Source organism: Triturus cristatus, chromosome 3_1, assembly GCF_964204655.1.
Source record: "Triturus cristatus chromosome 3_1, aTriCri1.1, whole genome shotgun sequence".
In the NCBI taxonomy this organism is placed as follows: Eukaryota; Metazoa; Chordata; class Amphibia; order Caudata; family Salamandridae; genus Triturus; species Triturus cristatus.
The window spans coordinates 5,858,950-5,882,376 of NC_140583.1; the positions used below are offsets into that span (position 1 = coordinate 5,858,950).

Genomic DNA, 23,427 nt, shown 5'->3' on the forward strand with positions numbered 1-23,427 from the left:
CATCTTCTTCGTTTAAAGTTGCCAAGCAGTAGTGTCTTGTAAACGTATGTCTGCTCGACCACGTAGCTGCTCTGCAGATCTGATGCAAAGGCACTCCAGCAAATAAGGCGGTTGAGGATGACATTGCTCTAGTGGAGTGAGCTCTCACTGGTGACTGCAAAGGCTTGTTTGCCTTTTGATGGCAGATTACGATGGCAGCTGTAACCCAACGTGCAATAGTTGGTTTAGTAACTGGACGTCCCTTGTGAAAGCGTCCATAAGCTATGAAGAGCTGATCAGATTTTCGAAAAGAAGCTGTTCTGCTGATGTAGAAACTTTAAACATCTTTTCACATCCAGGGAATGTAGTCTTTGCTCCGCAGGAGTTTGAGGATTAGCAAAGAAAGTTTTTTAAATCACTGGTTCGTTAATATGAAAGTCTGAAGGCACCTTCGGCAAGAATGTTGGATTTGTACGCAATACTACAGAATCTGGTTTAAACTGCAGGAAAGGTGGATTTATTGTAAATGCATGAATGTCACTGACGCGACGTGAAGACGTTAGTGCCAGAAGAAGAGCCACCTTCCATGTTAGATACTTCAATTCAACTTTGTGAATAGGTTCGAACGGTGGTCTCAGTTGTGCCAAAACGATGTTAAGATGCCACATCGGAGGAGGGCGTTTAACAGGAGGAAATTTGCGAAACAACCCTTTGAAGAATTGATGGATAATCCTTGAAGAACAAAGTGAAGTCGAACCATCCTGACGGTAACGGGAAATTGCCGCCAGAAAAACTCTCAAGGTTGCATGAAATAGTCCGGAGTTAGCTAAATGCAAGAAGAACAGTAACAATTGTTCTGGTTTAGAGTGAAACGGGTGAACCCCATTAGATGCACACCAGTGGCAGAATCTTCTCCACTTTAACTTGTACGTTTTTACCGTAGAAGGAGCCCTCGCCTGAGCCAAGATGTCTCTACAGTCCTGTGGAATGTCTAGATGGGCAAATTCACAGTGCTCAGGTTCCAAGCTGATAAGCTCAGTGAGGAGGGATTCGGATGACAAACTTTCCCTTTGCTCATTGTGAGTAGATCTGCACGAGGATGTAGAAGGATCGGTTCGCACTGGGACAGTAGGAGTAATTCTGAGAACCATGCCTGCCGAGGCCAACGGGGGGCTATTAGAAGTAGATGGCAAGGTTGCCTCCGCATCTTCCACAGGACACGAGGTATGAGAGGGATTGGGGGAAAAGCGTAGGCAAACAGATTGTACCAGTTCATCAAAAGGGCATTGCCCCGTGAGCCTTGGTGGGGATGCCAGCTTGCATAGTCTCGGCATTTCCGGTTCTCTGGTGTGGCAAAGAGATCCAGTTGAGGGCGACCCCATCGTCGAAATATCATCTCTAGAGTTGGTTGATGTAACTCCCACTCGTGGGTCGATGAGGAGGACCTGCTCAGGGAATCCGCCAGGATATTGGATACCCCCGGTAGATGAACTGCTGCAATCGTGATGCGATGGTCGAGAGACCAATCCCAGATTGACTGAGCTAGTCGAGACAGTTTCGGAGATTTTGTTCCGCCCTGTTTGTTGATGTAGTGCATGCAGGTTGTGTTGTCTGTCTGTATTAGTACTGTTTCTCCTTGGATTAAAGGAAGAAAGGATTTGAGAGCCAGAAATATAGCCATGAGCTCCAACCTGTTGATGTGCCAGGCTCTTTGACATATTGTCCCTTTCCCTTTTATTGATAAGTCCTCCAAATGAGCACCCCATCCTTCTAGAGAGGCGTCTGTTATTGTCATGTCTGGTATTATTGACAGAAAAGAAATGCCTTTTGTTAGATTTAATGGTTGTGCCCACCACTTGAGCGCCGCCTTCATGCGATCTGTGACGTTTACAACATCGTTAAAAGAACCCGTAATCTGACGCCATTGAACATCCAGTTCTTCCTGGACGGGGCGTGTCCGTAGTCTGCAATGAGGGATCAAGGCAATGCACGATGATGCCATCCCCAGAAATGACTTTAACAGTCTTACAGAAACGGATCTTCTTGATCTGATAAGGGTTACCAGTCGGAGAATCCTTTGAAGACGGTCCTGGGAGAGAAGTGTCCTTGCTGACACTGTTTCTAAAGTTGCTCCCAGAAAATCCTTGCGATGAGAAGGCTGTAGATGGGACTTCGTGGTATTTATGGAGAGCCCCAAGGGCCAAAACACCTCCTGGCAAAGACGTGTGTGCTGTAGAAGTTGAACCTCCGATTGTGATTTTAGGAGACAGTCGTCCAGATATGGGAAGATCTGAACACCCTGGAGACGTAGGAACGCTACTACAGGAGCTAGCACCTTTGTAAACACTCGAGGGGCCGAGCGTAGGCCGAATGGTAATACCTTGAATTGGAAATCTTTCTGGCCCACTAGAAAACGTAGAAATTTCCAATGTTGTTGTAGTATGGGGATATGAAAATATGCATCTTGGAGGTCGATTGTTGCCATGAAATCTCCCTGTGAGAGTAAGCGCAAGATCTCTACAAGCGTTAACATACGAAAGGATTGTTTCTTTAGATACTTGTTGAGAGCCCTCAGATCTAGAATGGGCCTCCATTTCCCGTTCTTTTTGGTGATAAGGAAGAATCGGGAATAAAATCCTTTTCCTCTTTGAGATCTTGGTACTACCTCTATGGCTCCCTTGTGCATTAGAAGTTGAACTTGATGTAACAGTTCCTTGAAATGAGCCGGTGGTGGTCCGGTAGGTGGTGTGGGTGGAGGGAATTCGATGAACTCTAAAGTGTGACCTCTTTCTACAATGTCCAAAACCCAACGGTCCCTTGTTATAGAGGACCATTGAGAAGAGTGCAGAGAGATTCGACCTTCAATTTTCTGGGACTGATATAAGTCATTGTCTCTTAGGAGTGGAACCCCTGTAAGAGGATTTTCCTCTGTAAGTCTTGGTAGACTGCTGTCGAGAGGATTGCTGTTGGTTATAGGAATAACGGTTGGAACCCTGGTTATATGGTCGATACTGATTGTTTCCTCTTCGAAAATTAGAGGAGGTGCCGCGTCCGCGTGCACCCCGAAAGGGCTGTTTTCGAAATTGCAATGTGCCCAGAGAGCGAGCAGTGTCTGTATCCTTCTTTATCAATTGGAGAGCTTCATCCACATGATCTCCGAATAAAGCCTCTCCGTCATATGCCATGTCTAATATCCGTGCCTGCACTTCCTGACGAAAGGATGTTGAGCGTAACCACCCTTGCCTGCGCAGTACCGCTGCTCCAGCAAGTTGACGGAAACCCATACAGGCGATATCAACTGCACAGTCTATTATCTCCGTAGATGTGCTCTCTCCCTCTTGGAGTAGCTTCACGGCTTCACTTTGACGGTTCAGGCAGTTGTTCAACTAGCGCTGATATATCCGCCCATACTTGACGGTCATAACGACCTAAGATGGCTAAGGCGTTAGCCGCTCTCACAATGGTAGAAGCCATCGAAGAAAACTTTCGCCCTATAGCTTCCAAACGACATCCATCACGATCAGGTGGTGCAGTGATCGTAGATGCAGGGTTCCTAGCCCGACTGCGCTGCCTGTGTGATTACAGAATCTGGCTTTGATTGACCAGTGAGGCACGCTGGCGCTCCTAATGGTGACCTGTACTTTTTCTCTAATCTAGGCACCTGTGCCGGAAGGCTATTTGGTGTCTTCATAATCTTTTTGCCTTCCTCCCAAATGAATTCGATAATAGGGATTGTATGTGTTTGCTTAAAAGGCTGACTTTTAAAATCGTACAGGAAACAATCCTCTTCCTTGTGTTCCGTTGTTAATTTGAACCTTTGGGCTGCCCTATCCATTAACTGGTGAAAACTTGCAATGTCAACAGGTGGTGAGTCACCAGGTATCACCGGAGAGGGAGATGGTGTTTGGGCATGGTAGTCATCCCACTCCGTCATACCATCATCCTCATCATCATCATCACCACCATCATCCATAATCTCACCATCTTCCCTGTCCTGAGGAACTTCTTCTTCAGTATCATGAGGAGGTACTGTCCGAGATGAAGAATGTCGTAGCGGTACTGAAGGTAGTACAATAGAAGGTATTGGAACCGGCACTGGTTCCGATATAGTTGTCGGCACCACTGGAGTAGGCGGAACCACAGACTCTTGTGGTGATAAAGGAAAACGCCGATTATAATCGTCCAACATGAGTTGAAGATTTGTTGTAAGCGACAATGGTAGCGTCGCAGTTTGTCCTTCCGTAGGAATTTCTTCCTGATAAAATCGCTTCCTCATCCTCACTAGTATCATCTTGGCATTTTATTATTAAATCCGATGGACTGTGTGCCGTCCCAAATGATTCAGGTAAACCTTCTTCTTCTGAATCATGATCCGAATCAGTAGCAAACAACGGTGAAGGAAGGTGGGAATCATCCAAAGATATAACCTCACCTGACATATCTTGTCGAGTACTTGGTGGCAAAGGTAAAAAAGGCACAGCGGCAAAGGACGTAGTAGATGCTGAAGGCGTGGAAAAAATTTGGTTTTTTAATGACCTCTGTGCAGAAGTCGTCCTTTTAATCTTTATTTTAACCGATGAGACCGCAGTCCACGGGATCTGAGGCATAGAGGCTACTGAAGACATCTTCGTAGACGGAATCGTTGATGGAACAATCGTCGACGGAACCATCGTCGACGGAACCATCGTCGACGGAACCATCGTCGACGGAACCATCGTCGACGGAACCATCGTCGACGGAACCATCGTCGACGGAACCATCGTCGACGGAACCATCGTCGACGGAATCATCGTCGACGGAATCATCGTCGACGGGTTCGGCGTCGACGGAGTCGTTGTCGTCGACGGGAACGATGACGAGGTCTTCTTCTTCTTCGTCGACGGGGCACTCGTCGACGGGTCAATCGACGATGTAATCGTCGACGAGGCAGATTTTACCAGCTTCGACGACGACGATGGTAACGTCGACGAGATCTTTTCCTTCTTCGACGACGACGATGCAATAGGCAATAGAGATGATACAGTCTTTATAGTACTGATGATCATCGTCAACGACGACAACGTCGACGGAACCGTCATCGACGATCCTGATGCTGATGTCGTCGTCAGAGTCACCGTCGACGAGCAGGAAACTGCGGATTTCGTCGTCGGAAGCCTCGTCGAAGATGAAGCCAGTTTTTTGCCAGAAAACTGGGAAGTTGAAGCCTCAGCAGCCTGAGAACTATGTCTCGTGGGCGACAACGCAGTAGCCAAGGAAGAAGACGTGGCAGCTGTCATGGACAGAGACATTTTCTTCTTTTTAAGAAAAGGCGAAGGTAAATCATGTACACTACTGCGCTTTCAGGCTGTGTGGGAACGGCCAGAAGTAAAGCTTTCTAAATCAGAAACCACTTCATCTTTATCCTTCAGTCTCTGGAGCCACAACAAGAGATGGCCTTCCCTGTCTTTCAGAGTTTTTGTAGAAAAGGTTCTACAGAATTTACATTTACCCACTTCATGGTCAGGGTAAAGACAGTAAATACACTTACTGTGTGGATCTTCTGAAAACAAACGTAGCTTTCCACAAGAGGAACAAGGTCTAAACAAAGACTTCTTACTTGAAGACATGTTGAAGAGAAATACTGAGCAGAGCTCAGGGAGACTCCCTGTCACACGATGTGCGGTAGAAAATCTGAGGTGAGGAGCTCTGAGGAGAAGGTTCTGGAGAGGAGCTGGCACCTGATTGGCCGTAGTTTGGACTAACATAATGACAGAGATAGACTGCGAATGTCTTTTTTCTCTTTCTATGTATCTCTTTACAGATTTCATATAGGAACATTCTTGATGTTATTACCTATTTATATCTCTGTCTTAGATGATTACTTATATATATATATGTATATATTAGGTATATATTTTATAACTATATATATATGTATATTTTATTTATTGCTATATTATTTACCGTGGGACTCCCACTCCGACGACGGGGAATATTCAAGCATGTGAATCTATGAAAGACACCCCAATACTGGAGAACAATTATTCATATGCGCTAAGGATGACGTCTTAGCAATATCGATTGGGAAAAGCCCACCCTCGGCATGGAACTAGGTGAAAGGTTTAGTTCATAAAAGGCTGCAGTCCTTATAAGGTGTGATGTCCCTATAAGGCATTCTGTCCTTATTTGGAGTTATGTCCTTATAAGGATCGTTCATATGAAATAACGGGAGCTCGTGTAGGGAAAGTGTACAATGTTCCTTGGACCTATATTAGGGTACCGATATGAAATATAACACTGCAAACAGTTCTATCACTGGCCCCGCCCACTTTAACACTCTTCCCACCCACTTAAATTGTAACAGAGTGTCATAGCTGCTAATACATAAGAATGGATGAAAACGGATCATAGAAGTTGGGTGACAAAACTAGTGCGTCTGTTGGGGGTTCCAGGCCATCACTCTACTCGGAGCTTTGCCAGTCAGTAGCGCATTGGAGTAAACAAAGCACCCTCGTTGCTTTGGCTATATTCTTTGTTGCACCAACATAGGGACATTTTAATAACCATTATGTTTTCTCATGCAACCATCAGCTGCACAGCTTTTCAATTCAAAGCAACTATGCAGCAAGAGGAGATGGAAGAACAGAAACAGGGATATAGCTCACAGTTAGCCCGATCAAAATAACCATCTATCATTTCAACAGACAATGTCATCATCAGTACGGGCAAAGCATTGTAATTTAACGCCCTCAACAGACCCTCAAAATTCCATAAAGCAATAGACAGTGCAGCATTCGGTATCATACGGACGTGATCACGCCGAAGTAGTTGACTGTAAGTTTCCCATCATCCAGGCCCAAATTGTAATGTAAATTAGCTATTCACTTGATAGTTGGGTTATGGATAATACAGCGGTGACCCCATTATTGTCATAGTAAACTAAGGAGCGTATTTTTTTTATCTCTTCTGATAACTTAAAGGACATAGTAGGCGTTAAAGAACAGACGATATGGTGGATAAGGGCAAGATATGGTCCATGATGTGCAAAGCAGGGATTGACCCTGGCCTGGACGATTTTTTAGCACTTCAACACAGTGATACAAAGGTACAAGTTTGTTATAATACAAATGGAGAATGTACTTAATCTTTTTATTCAACCACGGGTGTGAGACAAGGCTACATCCTGGCACCTTTTTTATTTCTTTTTTATATAAATTCTCTCTAGACTGCATTGCTGACCAAAGGAATAGCTATACCTAGATTTGGTGACCGTTCGGTAGTCGGTACCCATCCTATTATATGCAGACGAAGCTGTTCCAATCGTCCGTATCGCCATTGGTTTGCAATCGCTACTTGATACATTTAATACTTTTATGGGGGATCTTAACCTGAAAATTAACCACCAGAAATCGCACATCATGACTTGTGGCCCCAAAAAGACACCCTCCTGCTCTGTTCATATCGATGGTATCCCTATAACATAACTCCAGAGTTGCAATTATCTCAGTATAACTTTTTCACATAATTTGAGCTGGGAAGGTCTTTTAACACAGAGGGTAATACATTTGCAGGGGTCATTGATGGCATTTTAAGGATCGTGAAAAACACGAGGCCAAAAACCAACAAAGGAATTGATCACCCTATATAACAGTAAATGTCTTTCACTGGGGTGTTACGTGGCTGCTGTGTGGGGGTATATTCAACCCGGTCCCCAGAGAAACGTTTTTTCACAGGTTATTAGCGGCCCCCAAAAGCATGGCCAGCCTTATTGTTCACCTGGAGGGCGGACTTCCTTTCTTAAAGGATTTAGTTTGGGGTGCACCACTCCTTTGGCTTAGGGTCTGGCATTCAACACATACTAGCCTCTCTCGTTCAGTCACTGAAGACTGCTTGACACAGGAACGAATGCATATGTTATAAAAGGTTTTGCCAACATAAGTCAATCAATCAATCAGGTGTTTATAGAGCGCACTGCTCACTCGTTAGGGTCTGTAGGCAACAGAGGGACTGGGGGGGGCGGGGCAGGTCAGATTAGACGGGGTCATTCGAAGAGCCAGGTCCTTCATATCTTTCCCATTCGCCAAACATAATTGTTACCAGCTGAAAGCTCACACTCAAAACTCTCTTTTGTCAATATAAAATGAAGGCAGATTTCTTAAGAACCAACGCTGAGCACCGTCCGGTGTTGTTAGGATCTGAAGTGTGAAGCAGGGCTGCAACGCTGCTCAACATGGCTCTCAAACAGCGAACACAGATTGGATCTAACCCGCTCTAGACTCAGCCCATCCTCATCAGGGTTCATGGTCTCAACCCTTGCCCCTGTCCTTGTGACAATACCTCTAGGCAAACGCTGGCACATTGTATGTGTTTCTGCGGTACCTCTAGGCAAACGCTGGCCCATTGTATGTGTTTCTGCGGTACCTCTAGGCAAACGCTGGAACATTGTATGTGTTTCTGCGGTACCTCTAGGCAAACGCTGGCACATTGTATGTGTTTCTGCGGTACCTCTAGGCAAACGCTGGAACATTGTATGTGTTTCTGCGGTACCTCTAGGCAAACGCCGGCACATTGTATGTGTTTCTGCGGTACCTCTAGGCAAACGCCGGCACATTGTATGTGTTTCTGCGGTTCCTCTAGGCAAACGCCGGCACATTGTATGTGTTTCTGCGGTACCTCTAGGCAAACACCGGCACATTGTATGTGTTTCTCCGGTACCTCTAGGCAAACGCCGGCACATTGTATGTGTTTCTGTGGTACCTCTAGGCAAACGCCGGCACATTGTATGTGTTTCTGCGGTACCTCTAGGCAAACGCTGGCACATTGTATGTGTTTCTGTGGTTCCTCTAAGCAAACGCTGGCACATTGTATGTGTTTCTGCGGTACCTCTAGGCAAACGCTGGCACATTGTATGTGTTTCTGCAGTTCCTGTAGGCAAACGCTGGCACATTGTATGTGTTTCTGCGATACCTCTAGGCAAACGCCGGCACATTGTATGTGTTTCTGCGGTTCCTCTAGGCAAACGCCGGCACATTGTATGTGTTTCTGCGGTACCTCTAGGCAAATGCCGGCACATTGTAAGTGTTTCTGCGGTACGTCTAGGCAAACGCCGGCACATTGTATGTGTTTCTGCGGTACCTCTACGCAAACGCCGGCACATTGTATGTGTTTCTGCGGTCCCTCTAGGCAAACGCTGGCACATTGTATGTGTTTCTGTGGTTCCTCTAAGCAAACACTGGCACATTGTATGTGTTTCTGCGGTACCTCTAGGCAAACGCTGGCACATCGTATGTGTTTCTGCAGTTCCTGTAGGCAAACGCTGGCACATTGTATGTGTTTCTGAGATACCTCTAGGCAAACGCCGGCACATTGTATGTGTTTCTGCGGTACCTCTAGGCACACGCTGGCCCATTGTATGTGTTTCTGCAGTACCTCTAGGCAAACGCTGGAACATTGTATGTGTTTCTGCGGTACCTTTAGGCAAACGATGGCACATTGTATGTGTTTCTGCGGGACCTCTAGGCAAACGCTGGAACATTGTATGTGTTTCTGCGGTACCTCTAGGCAAACGATGGCACATTGTATGTGTTTCTGCGGTACCTCTAGGCAAACGCTGGAACATTGTATGTGTTTTTGCGGTACCTCTAGGCAAACGCCGGCACGTTGTATGTGTTTCTGCGGTACCTCTAGGCAAACGCTGGCACATTGTATGTGTTTCTGTGGTTCCTCTAAGCAAACACTGGCACATTGTATGTGTTTCTGCGGTACCTCTAGGCAAACGCTGGCACATTGTATGTGTTTCTGCAGTTCCTGTAGGCAAACGCTGGCACATTGTATGTGTTTCTGCGATACCTCTAGGCAAACGCCGGCACATTGTAGGTGTTTCTGCGGTACCTCTAGGCAAACGCTTGCCCATTGTATGTGTTTCTGCGGTACCTCTAGGCAAACGCTGGAACATTGTATGTGTTTCTGCGGTACCTCTAGGCAAACGATGGCACATTGTATGTGTTTCTGCGGTACCTCTAGGCAAACGCTGGAACATTGTATGTGTTTCTGCGGTACCTCTAGGCAAACGCTGGCACATTGTATGTGTTTCTGCGGTACCTCTAGGCAAACGCTGGCACATTGTATGTGTTTCTGAGGTACCTCTAGGCAAACGCCGGCAGAATGTATGTGTTTCTGCGGTTCCTCTAGGCAAACGCCGGCACATTGTATGTGTTTCTGCGGTACCTCTAGGCAAACGCCGGCACATTGTATGTGTTTCTGCGGTACCTCTAGGCAAACGCCGGCACATTGTATGTGTTTCTGCGGTACCTCTAGGCAAACGCTGGCCCATTGTATGTGTTTCTGCGGTACCTCTAGGCAAACGCTGGCACATTGTATGTGTTTCTGTGGTTCATCTGAGCAAACACTGGCACATTGTATGTGTTTCTGCGGTACCTCTAGGCATACGCTGGCACATTGTATGTGTTTCTGCAGTTCCTGTAGGCAAACGCCGGCACGTTGTATGTGTTTCTGCGGTACCTCTAGGCAAACGCCGGCACATTGTATGTGATTCTGCGGTACCTCTAGGCAAACGCTGGCACATTGTATGTGGTTCCTCTAAGCAAACACTGGCACATTGTATGTGTTTCTGCGGTACCTCTAGGCAAACGCTGGCACATTGTATGTGTTTCTGCAGTTCCTGTAGGCAAACGCTGGCACATTGTATGTGTTTCTGCGATACCTCTAGGCAAACGCCGGCCCATTGTATGTGTTTCTGCTGTACCTCTAGGCAAACGCTGGCCCATTGTATGTGTTTCTGCGGTACCTCTAGGCAAACGCTGGAACATTGTATGTGTTTCTGCGGTACCTCTAGGCAAACGATGGCACATTGTATGTGTTTCTGCGGTACCTCTAGGCAAACGCTGGCACATTGTATGTGTTTCTGCGGTACCTCTAGGCAAACGCTGGCACATTGTATGTGTTTCTGCTGTACCTCTAGGCAAACGCCGGCACATTGTATGTGTTTCTGCGGTTCCTCTAGGCAAACGCCGGCACATTGTATGTGTTTCTGCGGTACCTCTAGGCAAACGCCGGCACATTGTATGTGTTTCTGCGGTACCTCTAGGCAAACGCCGGCACATTGTATGTGTTTCTGCGGTACCTCTAGGCAAACGCCGGCACATTGTATGTGTTTCTGCGGTACCTCTAGGCAAACGCCGGCACATTGTATGTGTTTCTGCGGTACCTCTAGGCAAACGCTGGCCCATTGTATGTGTTTCTGTGGTACCTCTAGGCAAACGCTGGCACATTGTATGTGTTTCTGCGATACCTCTAGGCAAACGCCGGCACATTGTATGTGTTTCTGCGGTACCTCTAGGCAAACGCTTGCCCATTGTATGTGTTTCTGCGGTAACTCTAGGCAAACGCTGGAACATTGTATGTGTTTCTGCGGTACCTCTAGGCAAACGATGGCACATTGTATGTGTTTCTGCGGTACCTCTAGGCAAACGCTGGAACATTGTATGTGTTTCTGCGGTACCTCTAGGCAAACGCTGGCACATTGTATGTGTTTCTGCGGTACCTCTAGGCAAACGCCGGCAGAATGTATGTGTTTCTGCGGTTCCTCTAGGCAAACGCCGGCACATTGTATGTGTTTCTGCGGAACCTCTAGGCAAACGCTGGCACATTGTATGTGTTTCTGCAGTTCCTGTAGGCAAACGCTGGCACATTGTATGTGTTTCTGCGATACCTCTAGGCAAACGCTGGCACATTGTATGTGTTTCTGCGGTACCTCTAGGCAATCGCTGGCACATTGTATGTGTTTCTGCGGTACCTCTAGGCAAACGCTGGCACATTGTATGTGTTTCTGCAGTTCCTGTAGGCAAACGCTGGCACATTGTATGTGTTTCTGCGATACCTCTAGGCAAACGCTGGCACATTGTATGCGTTTCTGCGGTAACTCTAGGCAAACACTGGCACACTGTATGCGTTTCTGCGGTACCTCTAAGCAAACACTGGCACATTGTATGTGATTGGCCAGCTCCTCTCCTCTCAGTGATTGGCCAGCTCCTTTCAGTGATTGGCCAGCTCCTCTCCTCTCAGTGATTGGCCAGCTCCTCTCCTCTCAGTGATTGGCCAGCTCCTCTCAGTGATTGGCCAACTCCTCTCAGTGATTGGCCAGCTCCTCTCCTCTCAGTGATTGGCCAGCTCCTCTCAGTGATTGGCCAGCTCCTCTCAGTGTTTGGCCAGCTCCTCTCCTCTCAGTGATTGGCCAGCTCCTCTCAGTGATTGGCCAGCTCCTCTCCTCTCAGTGATTGGCCAGCTCCTCTCAGTGATTGGCCAGCTCCTCTCCTCTCAGTGATTGGCCAGCTCCTCTCAGTGATTGCCAGCTCCTCTCCTCTCAGTGACTGGCCCTAGTCCACATCACATACATATTCTCGTCCTCCTCAGTTATCGACGTACCCTCATGCCGTGAGCAGCAACACTTGTGTCCAGGGGATTCTCAGAGCCCCAGTGACTGGGCCATTATCAAGTACCTTCTGTGTTACCTCTGCTGCCCTCTGGGAAGCCACTGTGCAGCACTTTCACAGCAGCCTTTTTTAGGTCTCGCCTGACCCAGCGCATGCGCTGGTCTGGCGAGACTTATTGAGAGGGCTCCAAAAAGTGCTACCAGGCCAGCCTAGAGCTACAGTGCATGTGCAAGGGCGCGCACGCCGCGCTTTACCGCGAGTTACTTTCACTTTCGGCCGCTTTGATGTTTGATCGTGATTACTTTCGCGGCCGCACTGCCGCTTGGCATAGCCAATAGGTCTCGCTTTTGGGACCTTATAAGTATTTAGTTATGCAACTGTTGCATGGCTAAACACTTATAAGGTCCCAAAGGCGAGACCTATTGGCTATGCCAATGCTTATTTTTTTGCATCTTTTACATAGCGCGAACTCGACCCGAAGGTATTGGAGCGCTGTACATGAGCACCGTATTTACATTACACATTCAGGCACGGGGAGGTGAAGTGATTTGCCTAGAATCACATGACGCGACCTCGAGGTTCGAACTCTGGTTTCCAGCACCAAAGTCAGCAGTCTAGCCGTCAGACCACATCCTAATCCCACTGAGTGTTTGGAAAAGGATGAAGCAGTGAGTGGGACCTTCCTCAATGTTCCAGTGAATGAGGATTACGCTAGTCTAGAGCTGGGTTTGCCTTCAAATAAATCAAGCCTTGATATACCACTCTTCATTCACTGACACGGACCCCCCTGTGCTCACCACTGAAAGACCCTGAGGGTTTGACATTGTTTTGCCACTTAGGACTCCACCAGTAGAAACTATTTAATACTGAAATAAAAGATGGCGCAGCAAGAGTGATGGCAAAGAGCAGATCAGGCCGCAGAATGGTGTCACTAACCAGGACTGCATGGACACGCTATCGACAGGGGAGTCCTTTGGCTGGTAGATATCCCTTGGCTGAAACAGACACTATCCGCATCCATGTGTGACTTGAGGGACTGCCCCCATACCTTTGGTTTCGGCTCGTACAGCACAGCCCGTGCTCGAGTTTACTCAGAGTCGTTAAGGTCATTTGTGCTTTAAGCACAGATGTTGTTTCTGTCGCTTGGCCCAGGAGACACTAATGCATATAATGCTGATCTGTAAACGATGAATCCGGGACCTAATTAAGGGACATATGTATGAAGCCCATTTCCCGTTCGCAAACGGGCTGATTCTCAGAATCGGCCCGTTGCCAAACGGGAAAAAGCCTTTTGGAATGTATCATCCCAAAAGGCCCTCGCAAAATAAGAAATCGCAAAATTTGCGATTCCTTATTTTGCGAAATCATTTAAGGAATCGCAAAAATGCAATTCCTTAAATGCGATGTAAAAAGCACCCAAGTTGTGCGATTTCTCCTTAAGCAATCGCAAATTACCACCAAGTTCAAGTTGGTGGTAATTTGCGATTTCTTTGAAAAATGCACTTTTTGTGCATTTTTCAAACTGCAATGTGGCGCACATACATGTCCTTAGGGCGTGCATGTGCTCCACATGTGCACACATGCACATTTCAGGGGTGCAACAGGGTGTCCTTTTGACACCCTGGCACCCTTGAAATTGCATTCTCTAATTGAGAATCGCAAATTGAGAATATCTTCCCATTCATTCCTATGGGCCTCTAGGCCCATAGCAATGAATGAGGAGGTATTCCTTAATTGCGAATCGCACTTTGCATTTCGCAATTAAGGAATATGTACGATTCGCAAAATTACTTGCAGATCCTACATACATGGCGTTTTGCGATTCTCAAATAGCGATTCTCTAAAAACCGCTATTTGAGAATTGCAAAACCAGTTTTTGATACTTATGCCCCTAAATTCCTCCATCCTGTCTTAATCCAAGCAGGGGTAGAGTTAATAGCTTTAACATTAGCATTTCTTCAGTGGTTCAATCAGTGTTATTTCTGCTTGAGCTGCAGATTATATGTGATGTGTTTATACCAGATAACATATATTTTTTGCATTCTTTCTTCCATTGAATTCTTTTTAAGGGGCGAAGTACACACACTAGGCCCTACTGAAGAGGCCCAAATAGGCCAAAGTGGTCCTAGGGTTGGCATGTGTTCCCTTTCAGATGGGACCTGGCCTGGGAGCTTGGGCTAATGGTTCCTACTGAGTCAGGACCAAGACTGATCTACATATGGCCAGTTCCTGCCCGAGGTGGCATGGTGGGCGAAAGAACCAGGGACTGGTATGCAGCCTAGAGCAATTACCAGTGGCCGAGATTGTCACGCGTCATCTATAACCTTTTTTGTGTACCTCATTCTTATTAACAAGGTGTGGTCACTGGTTGTCCTTTCTTTTACGTATATACGGCCAGCGTGTTAGAGCGTCTGAGCATGCGTTTTAAAAACATTACATTTACTGGCTTGCTTTGTTTGTTTTTTCTGTTATGGCTGTGACTGTGACTAGGGCTCCTCAGTGCGGAAGAGCGGTGGAAAATGTTGGGTGATCTGCGATAAACTGGTGTGGTGTAGCACAGCAGTATTAATATGTAATTATTATTTTTTAAGTGCAAAGGGTCCCGATAAGTGAGATTGTAAGTACCAGGCATCAATGATATGAACTTGACGAGTGTATACATATTTCAGTTATTTTATATTTGATAAATATTTGTATTTTTTGTAATGGGTTATTAACCAACAACAAAAGTATCCCACTTGTAAGCACCTTGGGGCTGAGACACAAAATGATTTAAGAGTATGGCGTACTCTAAGCTACACTCACATGTCTAGGAGTCAGCCCAGAAACACCCAACTCCAATATGGACAACAGTACAAGGAGGGCGCTGTCCTTTCCATCCGTCCTAACTGTATTTAGGGGCCAGTTTACAAAGGCATCTCAGAGTGCAAATGGAATACTATTTTACGTCCTCCAAAAGGCCTTTGTGGAGAGCGCTCTTTCATTCATCCATTCCTAAAAGCATTCTTAGATGCATCAATCCAATGCCCCCATCATTTCAGGCCAAGCAGGACTCACCTTTGGGGCTACTGCCGCCGTCACTTCGCCCAGGCTCGGGATGGTCGAGTGGAAATACTTCTGACTCCTCTTTAACGATGATTGAAAAGAGCTTGTATTCTGTTAGTGAAAGAAAAATTACTGGTCAGAGAAGAATACCTCCAAACAGTTTGCCACACAGCATTGAGCCTTAAAACCAATGCAAGAAGTACAGAACCCCATAGTAAATTGTTTCTACTCTAAACAAAACACAACAGAATGAAAAGCTTCAGTGATCACATGCAGCTGAGCCTTGACACATGTCCACAGCGCATACCACTGAGCCTTGACATGTCCACAGTGCATACCACTGAGCCTTGACATGTCCACAGTGCATACCACTGAGCCTTGACATGTCCACAGCGCATACCACTGAGCCTTGACACATGTCCACAGCGCATACCACTGAGCCTTGACACATGTCCACAGTGCATACCACTGAGCCCTGACACATGTCCACTGCGCATACCACTGAGCCTTGACACATGTCCACAGCGCATACCACTGAGCCTTGATATGTCCACAGTGCATACCACTGAGCCTTGACACATGTCCACAGCGCATACCACTGAGCCTTGATATGTCCACAGTGCATACCACTGAGCCTTGACACATGTCCACAGCGCATACCACTGAGCCTTGACATGTCCACAGCGCATAACACTGAGACTTGACATGTCCACAGCGCATACCACTGAGCCTTGACATGTCCACAACGCATACCACTGAGCCTTGACATGCCCAGAGTGCATACCACTGAGCCTTGACATGTCCACTGTGAATACCACTGAGCCTTGACACATGTCCACAGCGCATACCACTGAGCCTTGACATGTCCACAGTGCATACCACTGAGCCTTGACATGTCCACAGTGCATACCACTGAGCCTTGACATGTCCACTGCACATACCACTGAGCCTTGACACATGTCCACAGCGCATACCACTGAGCCTTGACATGTCCACTGCGCATACCACTGAGCCTTGACATGTCCACAGCGCATACCACTGAGCCTTGACACATGTCCACAGCGCATACCACTGAGCCTTGACACATGTCCACAGCGCATACCACTGAGCCTTGACACATGTCAACAGCGCATACCACTGAGCCTTGACATGTCCACAGCGCATACCACTGAGCCTTGACATGTCCACTGCACATACCACTGAGCCTTGACATGTCCACTGCGCATACCACTGAGCCTTGACATGTCCACAGCACATACCACTGAGCCTTGACACATGTCCACAGCGCATACCACTGAGCCTTGACATGTCCACTGCACATACCACTGAGCCTTGACACATGTCCACAGCGCATACCACTGAGCCTTGACATGTCCACTGCACATACCACTGAGCCTTGACACATGTCCACAGTGCATACCACTGAGCCTTGACACATGTCCACAGTGCATAGCACTGAGCCTTGACATGTCCACTGCACATACCACTGAGCCTTGACATGTCCACTGCGCATACCACTGAGCCCTGACACATGTCCACAGCGCATACCACTAAAACTTGACACATGTCAACGGTATGATTAAAGGCGGGTAGCTAACCTTCAGCACAGACAAGAAGAGCATTAAGTATTGCGATCCCTCGATGTTCACCTCCATGGCTTTACGCCCTGGTCAGGTACCCTCGCTAACTTTAGGGCTCTTCTGAGAGAAGTTAAAGCCCAGCAGTAATGGCAACGGTAGCTTTCTGGAGACACTGCTTAGAAAATTCTTTCCATGTGTTTGACATGTCCATCAAAGCTAAAATCTCCCAATACCACAATCTGGCCCAGGAAGGTAGACATTATAAGGGGGGAAATTAAAGAGAGGGCTCTATTCCATATTTAGAGTTTCTTCCAGATCTCGGAGGGTTTTTAGGCACCTCCAAACTCTAAATAAGGCAATTCGTCATTTTAGGAAACACGCTGTGGTGGATTCTCTCCAAAAGGAAGAAAACCGTTCTCTACAACTTAATGGATCAAAAGAAAAGCAGTTTGTTAGTGAACTCAGAAACACCTGGGAAACTTGTATCCCACTCCATGGGAAGTGCACAGAAGCCCTTAATAAGTACAACAAGCATTGGCATAGCCAATAGGTCTCGCCTTTGGGACCTTATAAGTGCTTAGCCAGAGGTTTTGGCTTGGCCTTTGTTTATAAGCTATATAGTAGAGCAGTGTGGCTGCTGTGTAGCATGTTGAAAAGTTATAAAAAACAAGAATGGCCACATTCCTAGAGGAGCAAAAAAGATCAACCGACGGAGAAAGGAGAGCAGGTCAGAGAAGAGACGGTGAGGGGGACACAGAAAGGCAGGTACGGGACAGTGAGAGAGCAAGTGTGACAGTCAGCCACACAGAAAGAGGGGCAACGGGAGAGATGTAGAGAAAGGAGATTCTCGCAGAGTCACGTGGAGTGACACGCTTCACCCTTGGGATGTCATCAGCTAACCCAGTGTGTTCTGGGAATTGTAGTCATAGCGGCTGCTATTGCTGACTCCGTAGCACCAGTGTGAGCGATCTAATGATTCGCGTCAGAAAAGCCCAGGGCTGGAGAGAGGGAGACGATTTTGTAGTGAGTGGTGGTCTGGGGCGCACGGGGTGAAACGAAATATACGGGTGCGGTGTGGAGACAGCAGTACTTTGGGGACAGACGTGGTGCCCTCGCTCTCCGAAGCTCCTTTCATGCTGGTCTCTGGATAGCAGTAGCTGCGATTGCATCTGACAGGCTGGACTTCAGAGAGAAAATGCTTTTACCTAAACAATTAAAATAACCCACGGGGAAAGAGGAATGTTCCTTCTGACGTACAATTAATCTTCACCATGAACAGATGGCTGTATCCATCTCACAATTAAAGTGGAAATCTGTAGAAATCCCAAAACGTGTGTGCATCACCGAAACAAGCGAGGCTTGCACATTCTAGCTCATTGACAGGAAACTTGTCGAAATAACTTCCCTGTTACGTCCTGACAAGGAAGCGAAACGGGGACCTATCAGAAGACAGGCAGAATACCACAAGCTGTGTCTGTCAGTGTCACGTTTCAAAAGAGGTGGCAACCTCTACATCTGCTGCCTGCCTGGTGCAAAAAAACTCAATAAACAACCGGCAGTAGTGCAGCAAGGGCAGGCTAATGGGAACAGCTGCGCTTGTCACCGAAATCAAAGGATTCATTTCCAGGTAGCGGCCTCTTCATATCCAGCTGCCTAGTGCCAGACAGCCATGCCAGGGACTTGCTCCAGCCACACAATTCTGCTGCCAAACACCCCCACTTGAAGAATATAAATCTGCTGTCAGGGGGCATGTGGCTATATAGGAAGCAATTGTTGGAAGGAGAGCGACATAACAGGCAGTCAGCGAACCATGAAGTAATTATCCCCAGCCCCGCATATACCAGATGAGAACTTGCCGGCCGTGCCGATAAATGGTAAAGCTGAGTACAGTACCTTTTATCTAGTGATTATTTCCTGTAGTCCAATAACGAACTAGGCTAGCATTACAAGCATAGAGTGGAGAACACAGAAGGGGAGGAGACAGCATATGCCCCCTTTTGCAAACCAAATAGTTACCATTGTTGAAACAAGCAGCAAAGGGCTGGATGGGGTGGGGGGGGCGGCACTGCATGGGGAGATTAAGTAAATTGCTAGCAGCGACGGGCGCTGACCTAAAAAAAGACGATACAATGAACCATAATCCCAGCACGATTTTGTTTATTATACATACAATAAGAAGATGCATGCATACATACATTAAGAGCGTTGTAGAAATCTCAAGCAATGATTTTAGATCTGTCTGCAAATATATTCAGTTCACAGATAACGTAGACCTTTTGTTAATGTAGACATCTAAGACCGCAGCTACACACCTGTATTTTCCTGGGTGAATGGAACATTCCATTTGTGTTTTCTGTCGGATAAGTCACAAAAGAGTGCACTGCGCAGGCACGGAAATGGAAGGTAATAAAGGATGCAGACAGCAGCTGCAGGGGCAGCTCGAGGTGTTTATTTATAGTTTGTAAACAGTACTCTGGAGCCCGTTTACTGCAAAGTTATCCAAGAGCACTGGCAGATATTGCTATTCAAAGCTAAGCATTTATTGAAAGCAGATGAGGACCAAGGTTCACTTGTTGCCCTTTTTTCTGACGCGCTGTGATGCCTAAGACCGAGCTGGTGACCACGGATGAGGTGACCATCTTTTAAAAACATATTAGAATTATTAAATGGGTGAAGAGAGAGAAAGAGAGCGGAAGAGACAGAGGAAAGAGAAAACGAGAGGAGAGAGAGAGAACCCGGGAGTGCTACTCATTTTCAAGTACTGCACTCGTGCTTGTGGCGCGCCGCTGCGCGCTCCTGCAAGGTGGATGCCGCCACAAGCACATGTGTGTGCTTGAAAATTACCAGTGACGGCTAAAGGTCCTCCTATGCAGCGCATGCGCGCTGCGTATGCGACACCTAAAAACCAAGACATTTCCCAAAAAAAGAAGAAGGACAACAATTTTATTTCAACTCAGGGCACAGAATGATAGTGCTCCTTAGCAGAGAATCATAGAGGAGGCAGTAAGAACATAAATAAAATGCAATTTTTAAAGCCATTTGCATACCTGTTAATAAAAAAAAAATCTTATAACAGCTGCTAACTATCCCTGCTTTGCAAATATAAAAAGATAGCTACTTATTCATGACTTCTTGAAGGTATGATATTACTTGTTGTATCGTATATCTGGATGCAACGACAGAAACAGCAAAATACAAGTCAGGAAGCACACTGAGCTAAGCACAGATTTTTACTTTAGGTGTTTTAAGCCACGCCCTTAAATACATTGGCCGCGTCCCTTTGAGAGACCCCCCACCCCGTTTATTCTTCCCACTTAAAGCCCTGAACATAGTTAAACATTGGCTGTGTAATATCGCACAAACGACCCCAGTTATGCTCGAAATAATACATAGAATGAATCTGCCCCTGTATAAACAATGATAGTCCTGTTGTTCAACAAAAAGTGAGGGTTCCGAAGGTATGTATGCGGCAATATGTCCATCCCAAGATGGCGGGGGATTTAACCTTCCTAAAGTTCAAGCGAAGTGACATGCAAGTAGACGGCAACAGTGGGGCAAAGTTCAGGACTGGGACAGTCGCGGAAGATATCAATGGCACAGCTCATCCGGAGAAGTGAGTGAACGCTGAAGGAGCGTAGAGTGGTGTGTGTGCGAGAAATACCGCAGGCGGTTTTCATTACAACCAGTCACCCAAGTCCCCAGCACCGACATGCAAGTAGACGGCAACAGTGGGGCAAAGTTCGGGACAGTGACAGTTGCGGAAGATATCAATGGCGCAGCTCATCCGGAGAAGTGAGTGAACAGGAAAGGAGCATAGAGTGGTCTGTGTGCGAGAAATACCGCAGGCTGTTTTCGTTACAACCAGTCACCCAAGTCCCCAACACCGACATGCAAGTAGACGGCAACAGTGGGGAAAAGTTCGGGACAGTGACAGCCGAGGAAGATATCAATGGCGCAGCTTGTTGTATCATATATCTAGATGCAATGACAGAAACAGCAAAATACAAGTCAGGAAGCACACTGAGCTAAGCACATATTTTTAGTTTAGGTGTTTTAAGCCACACCCTTAAATACATTGGCCGCGCCCCTTTGAGAGAACCCCCCCCGTTTTATCATCCCACTTTAAGCCCTGAACATAGTTAAACATTGGCTGTGTAATATCGCACAAACGACCCCAGTTATGCTCGAAATGATACATAGAATGAATCTGCCCCTGTATAAACGATGATAGTCCTGTTGTTCAACAAAAAGTGAGGGTTCTGAAGGTATGTATGCGGCAATACGCCCATCCCAAGATGGCGGGGATTTAACCTTCCTAAAGTTCAAGCGAAGTGACATGCAAGTAGACGGCAACAGTGGGGCAAAGTTCGGGACAGTGACAGCCGCGGAAGATATCAATGGCGCAGCTCATCCGGAGAAGAGAGTGAACGCTGAAGGAGCGTAGAGTGGTGTGTGTGCGAGAAATACCGCAGGCTGTTTTGATTACAACCAGTCACCCAAGTCCCCAGCACCGACATGCAAGTATGCGGCAACAGTGGGGCAAAGTTCGGGACAGTGACAGCAGCAGAAGATATCAATGGCGCAGCTCATCCGGAGAAGTGAGTGAACGGGAAAGGAGCGTAGAGTGGTGTGTGTGCGAGAAATACCGCAGGCTGTTTTCGTTACAACCAGCCACCCATGCGCAAGAACAAGCATCGCGGCACAGGCGCTTTACTTTGACCATTAAAAGTAAAGCGTGGGTGCCGCGATTATAGCAAAAGTAAAGAAATAGATGTTTTTTTCTATTTCTTTACTGTTGCGAAAGTGAAAGTCATCATGGTTCTAATGACCTGTGAAAGACTTCTGGCAGCCGGCTGCGCGCGTGCACGCAAGCTCGCGTGAACGCAAGCGCTAGGCCAGCCAGCAGCACTTTGAAAACTCATCTACTAAATGTCTCACCGAGCAGCGCATGCGCGCTGACTCAGCGAGACCTAATAAGGCATGCTAAGCATTTCCATTGCTGGATCCGAAAATCTTAAGGAACTGAACGTAGTTAAGGAATCCCTTAATTTGGGACCCTACAATTTCTAGGTCTTCAGTATTCAGTTAAGAAAACAATAGCTGTAACACCTTCACAGAACTTTTCATTTACAAGAAGAATGCCTTCATATGGGACCACGGCTGGTGGCCAGCAGAACTCGGACCAACACCTGCTTCTACAGACCAGACAGACAACCTTGGCATCATCGTCGAAAGCCAACTGACCATTAAACGACAAGTCAACGCAGTCGCCTCCTCGTGCTTCCACATCCTTTGCATGCTCCACAGAATCTTCGAAATGTGTCCCAATCAACACCAGAAAGACAGTTATGCAGGCATTCGTCACCAGCTGCCTCGACTATGACACTGCTCTCTACAGCGGAATCTCTGCCCAGCTCCTCAGAAGGCTCCAAAACATACAGAATACTGAAGCCAGGTTCATTGTCAGGGTCTAAATACTTATTGCTGTCTGAACCACACAGGAGCAGAATGACAGTAGATCCCAATACCCTTCTCAGAACCAACCCTGTTAGGTCTTTTAGTATTCCATTGCAGGTAAGTTCTAAGGGGGGGGAAAGGGGTTGGGACGGAGAAGAGACTGCTCCAATATTCTGCCTGTTCAGCTACGTCTTCTTCTTCTTCTTACAGGACTGCAACATTAACATGTAAAAACCTTTATTTACTGTGCCTTTTAACTTACTGATTTCTCTATGGTGTATATATAACTTATCTTACCAGAATGTTTACTGAAGCTTACTTCTCTTCTACTTCTCATGTATTGTTTGCTTGGTTGTATGAGAAGTCTTCACTCAAATCTCTTTTCTTTTCGTTCTCAGGTACAATCTGCACTTGATCCTGCTATTCCTTAATGTAAGAAAGATAAGGTAAGTATTTATTTCTGTATTCCTAATTAACGTATTATTTGGGTTTCTCTTTCTTTCTATTAACTCACTTTTAAGAGACTGGAGTGGGCCTTGAACTGGGGTCTCTGAAGTAGGATGACTGGTTTTCTGTCTTCAGTTAGTTTTTAAACAATGCTTCAGAACTTAGGTTAAATGTTAAAAGGAAGCGTTCGTTTTATTCAGGCCTTCAGTTTTAATGTTTGCTGGAAGCACAATTTATTCTGCCCCAGGTTTTAATGTTTGCCGAAGAGTTAATTTATTCTGGCCATAGAACATTACTGGAGTTCTTTAACTGGGCCTTCACTTATTTATCTTCAAACCTAACATGTGGCATGAGAAAGAAATAAACTGGGCTTTTGACCCTGACTTTCACCTTTTAATTAATTCTCTGAAGAGTGAACAAGTTTCAGTCAAAGAAGACATTGTGTGGTGAAAGGTCACGCCCGGGTCTGACAGATTCTGGAACAGCTG

General features: G+C 46.5%; 1 protein-coding gene across 3 annotated transcripts in view; it reads right to left on the bottom strand.

Annotated features, from left to right (window-relative positions):
• Positions 1–23,427, bottom strand: part of LOC146859578 (uncharacterized) — a 620,782-nt gene that overhangs the window by 554,609 nt on the left and 42,746 nt on the right. For all 3 annotated transcript variants that reach the window (XR_014979312.1, XM_085646502.1, XM_085646501.1), the window contains exon 3: positions 15,468–15,566. Coding sequence is in view for 2 of the 3 variants with exons in the window: in XM_085646502.1 (XP_085502628.1) it covers positions 15,468–15,566 (99 nt within the window). In the remaining variant the exon portion in view is untranslated. The remainder of the gene's footprint in view (positions 1–15,467; positions 15,567–23,427) is intronic.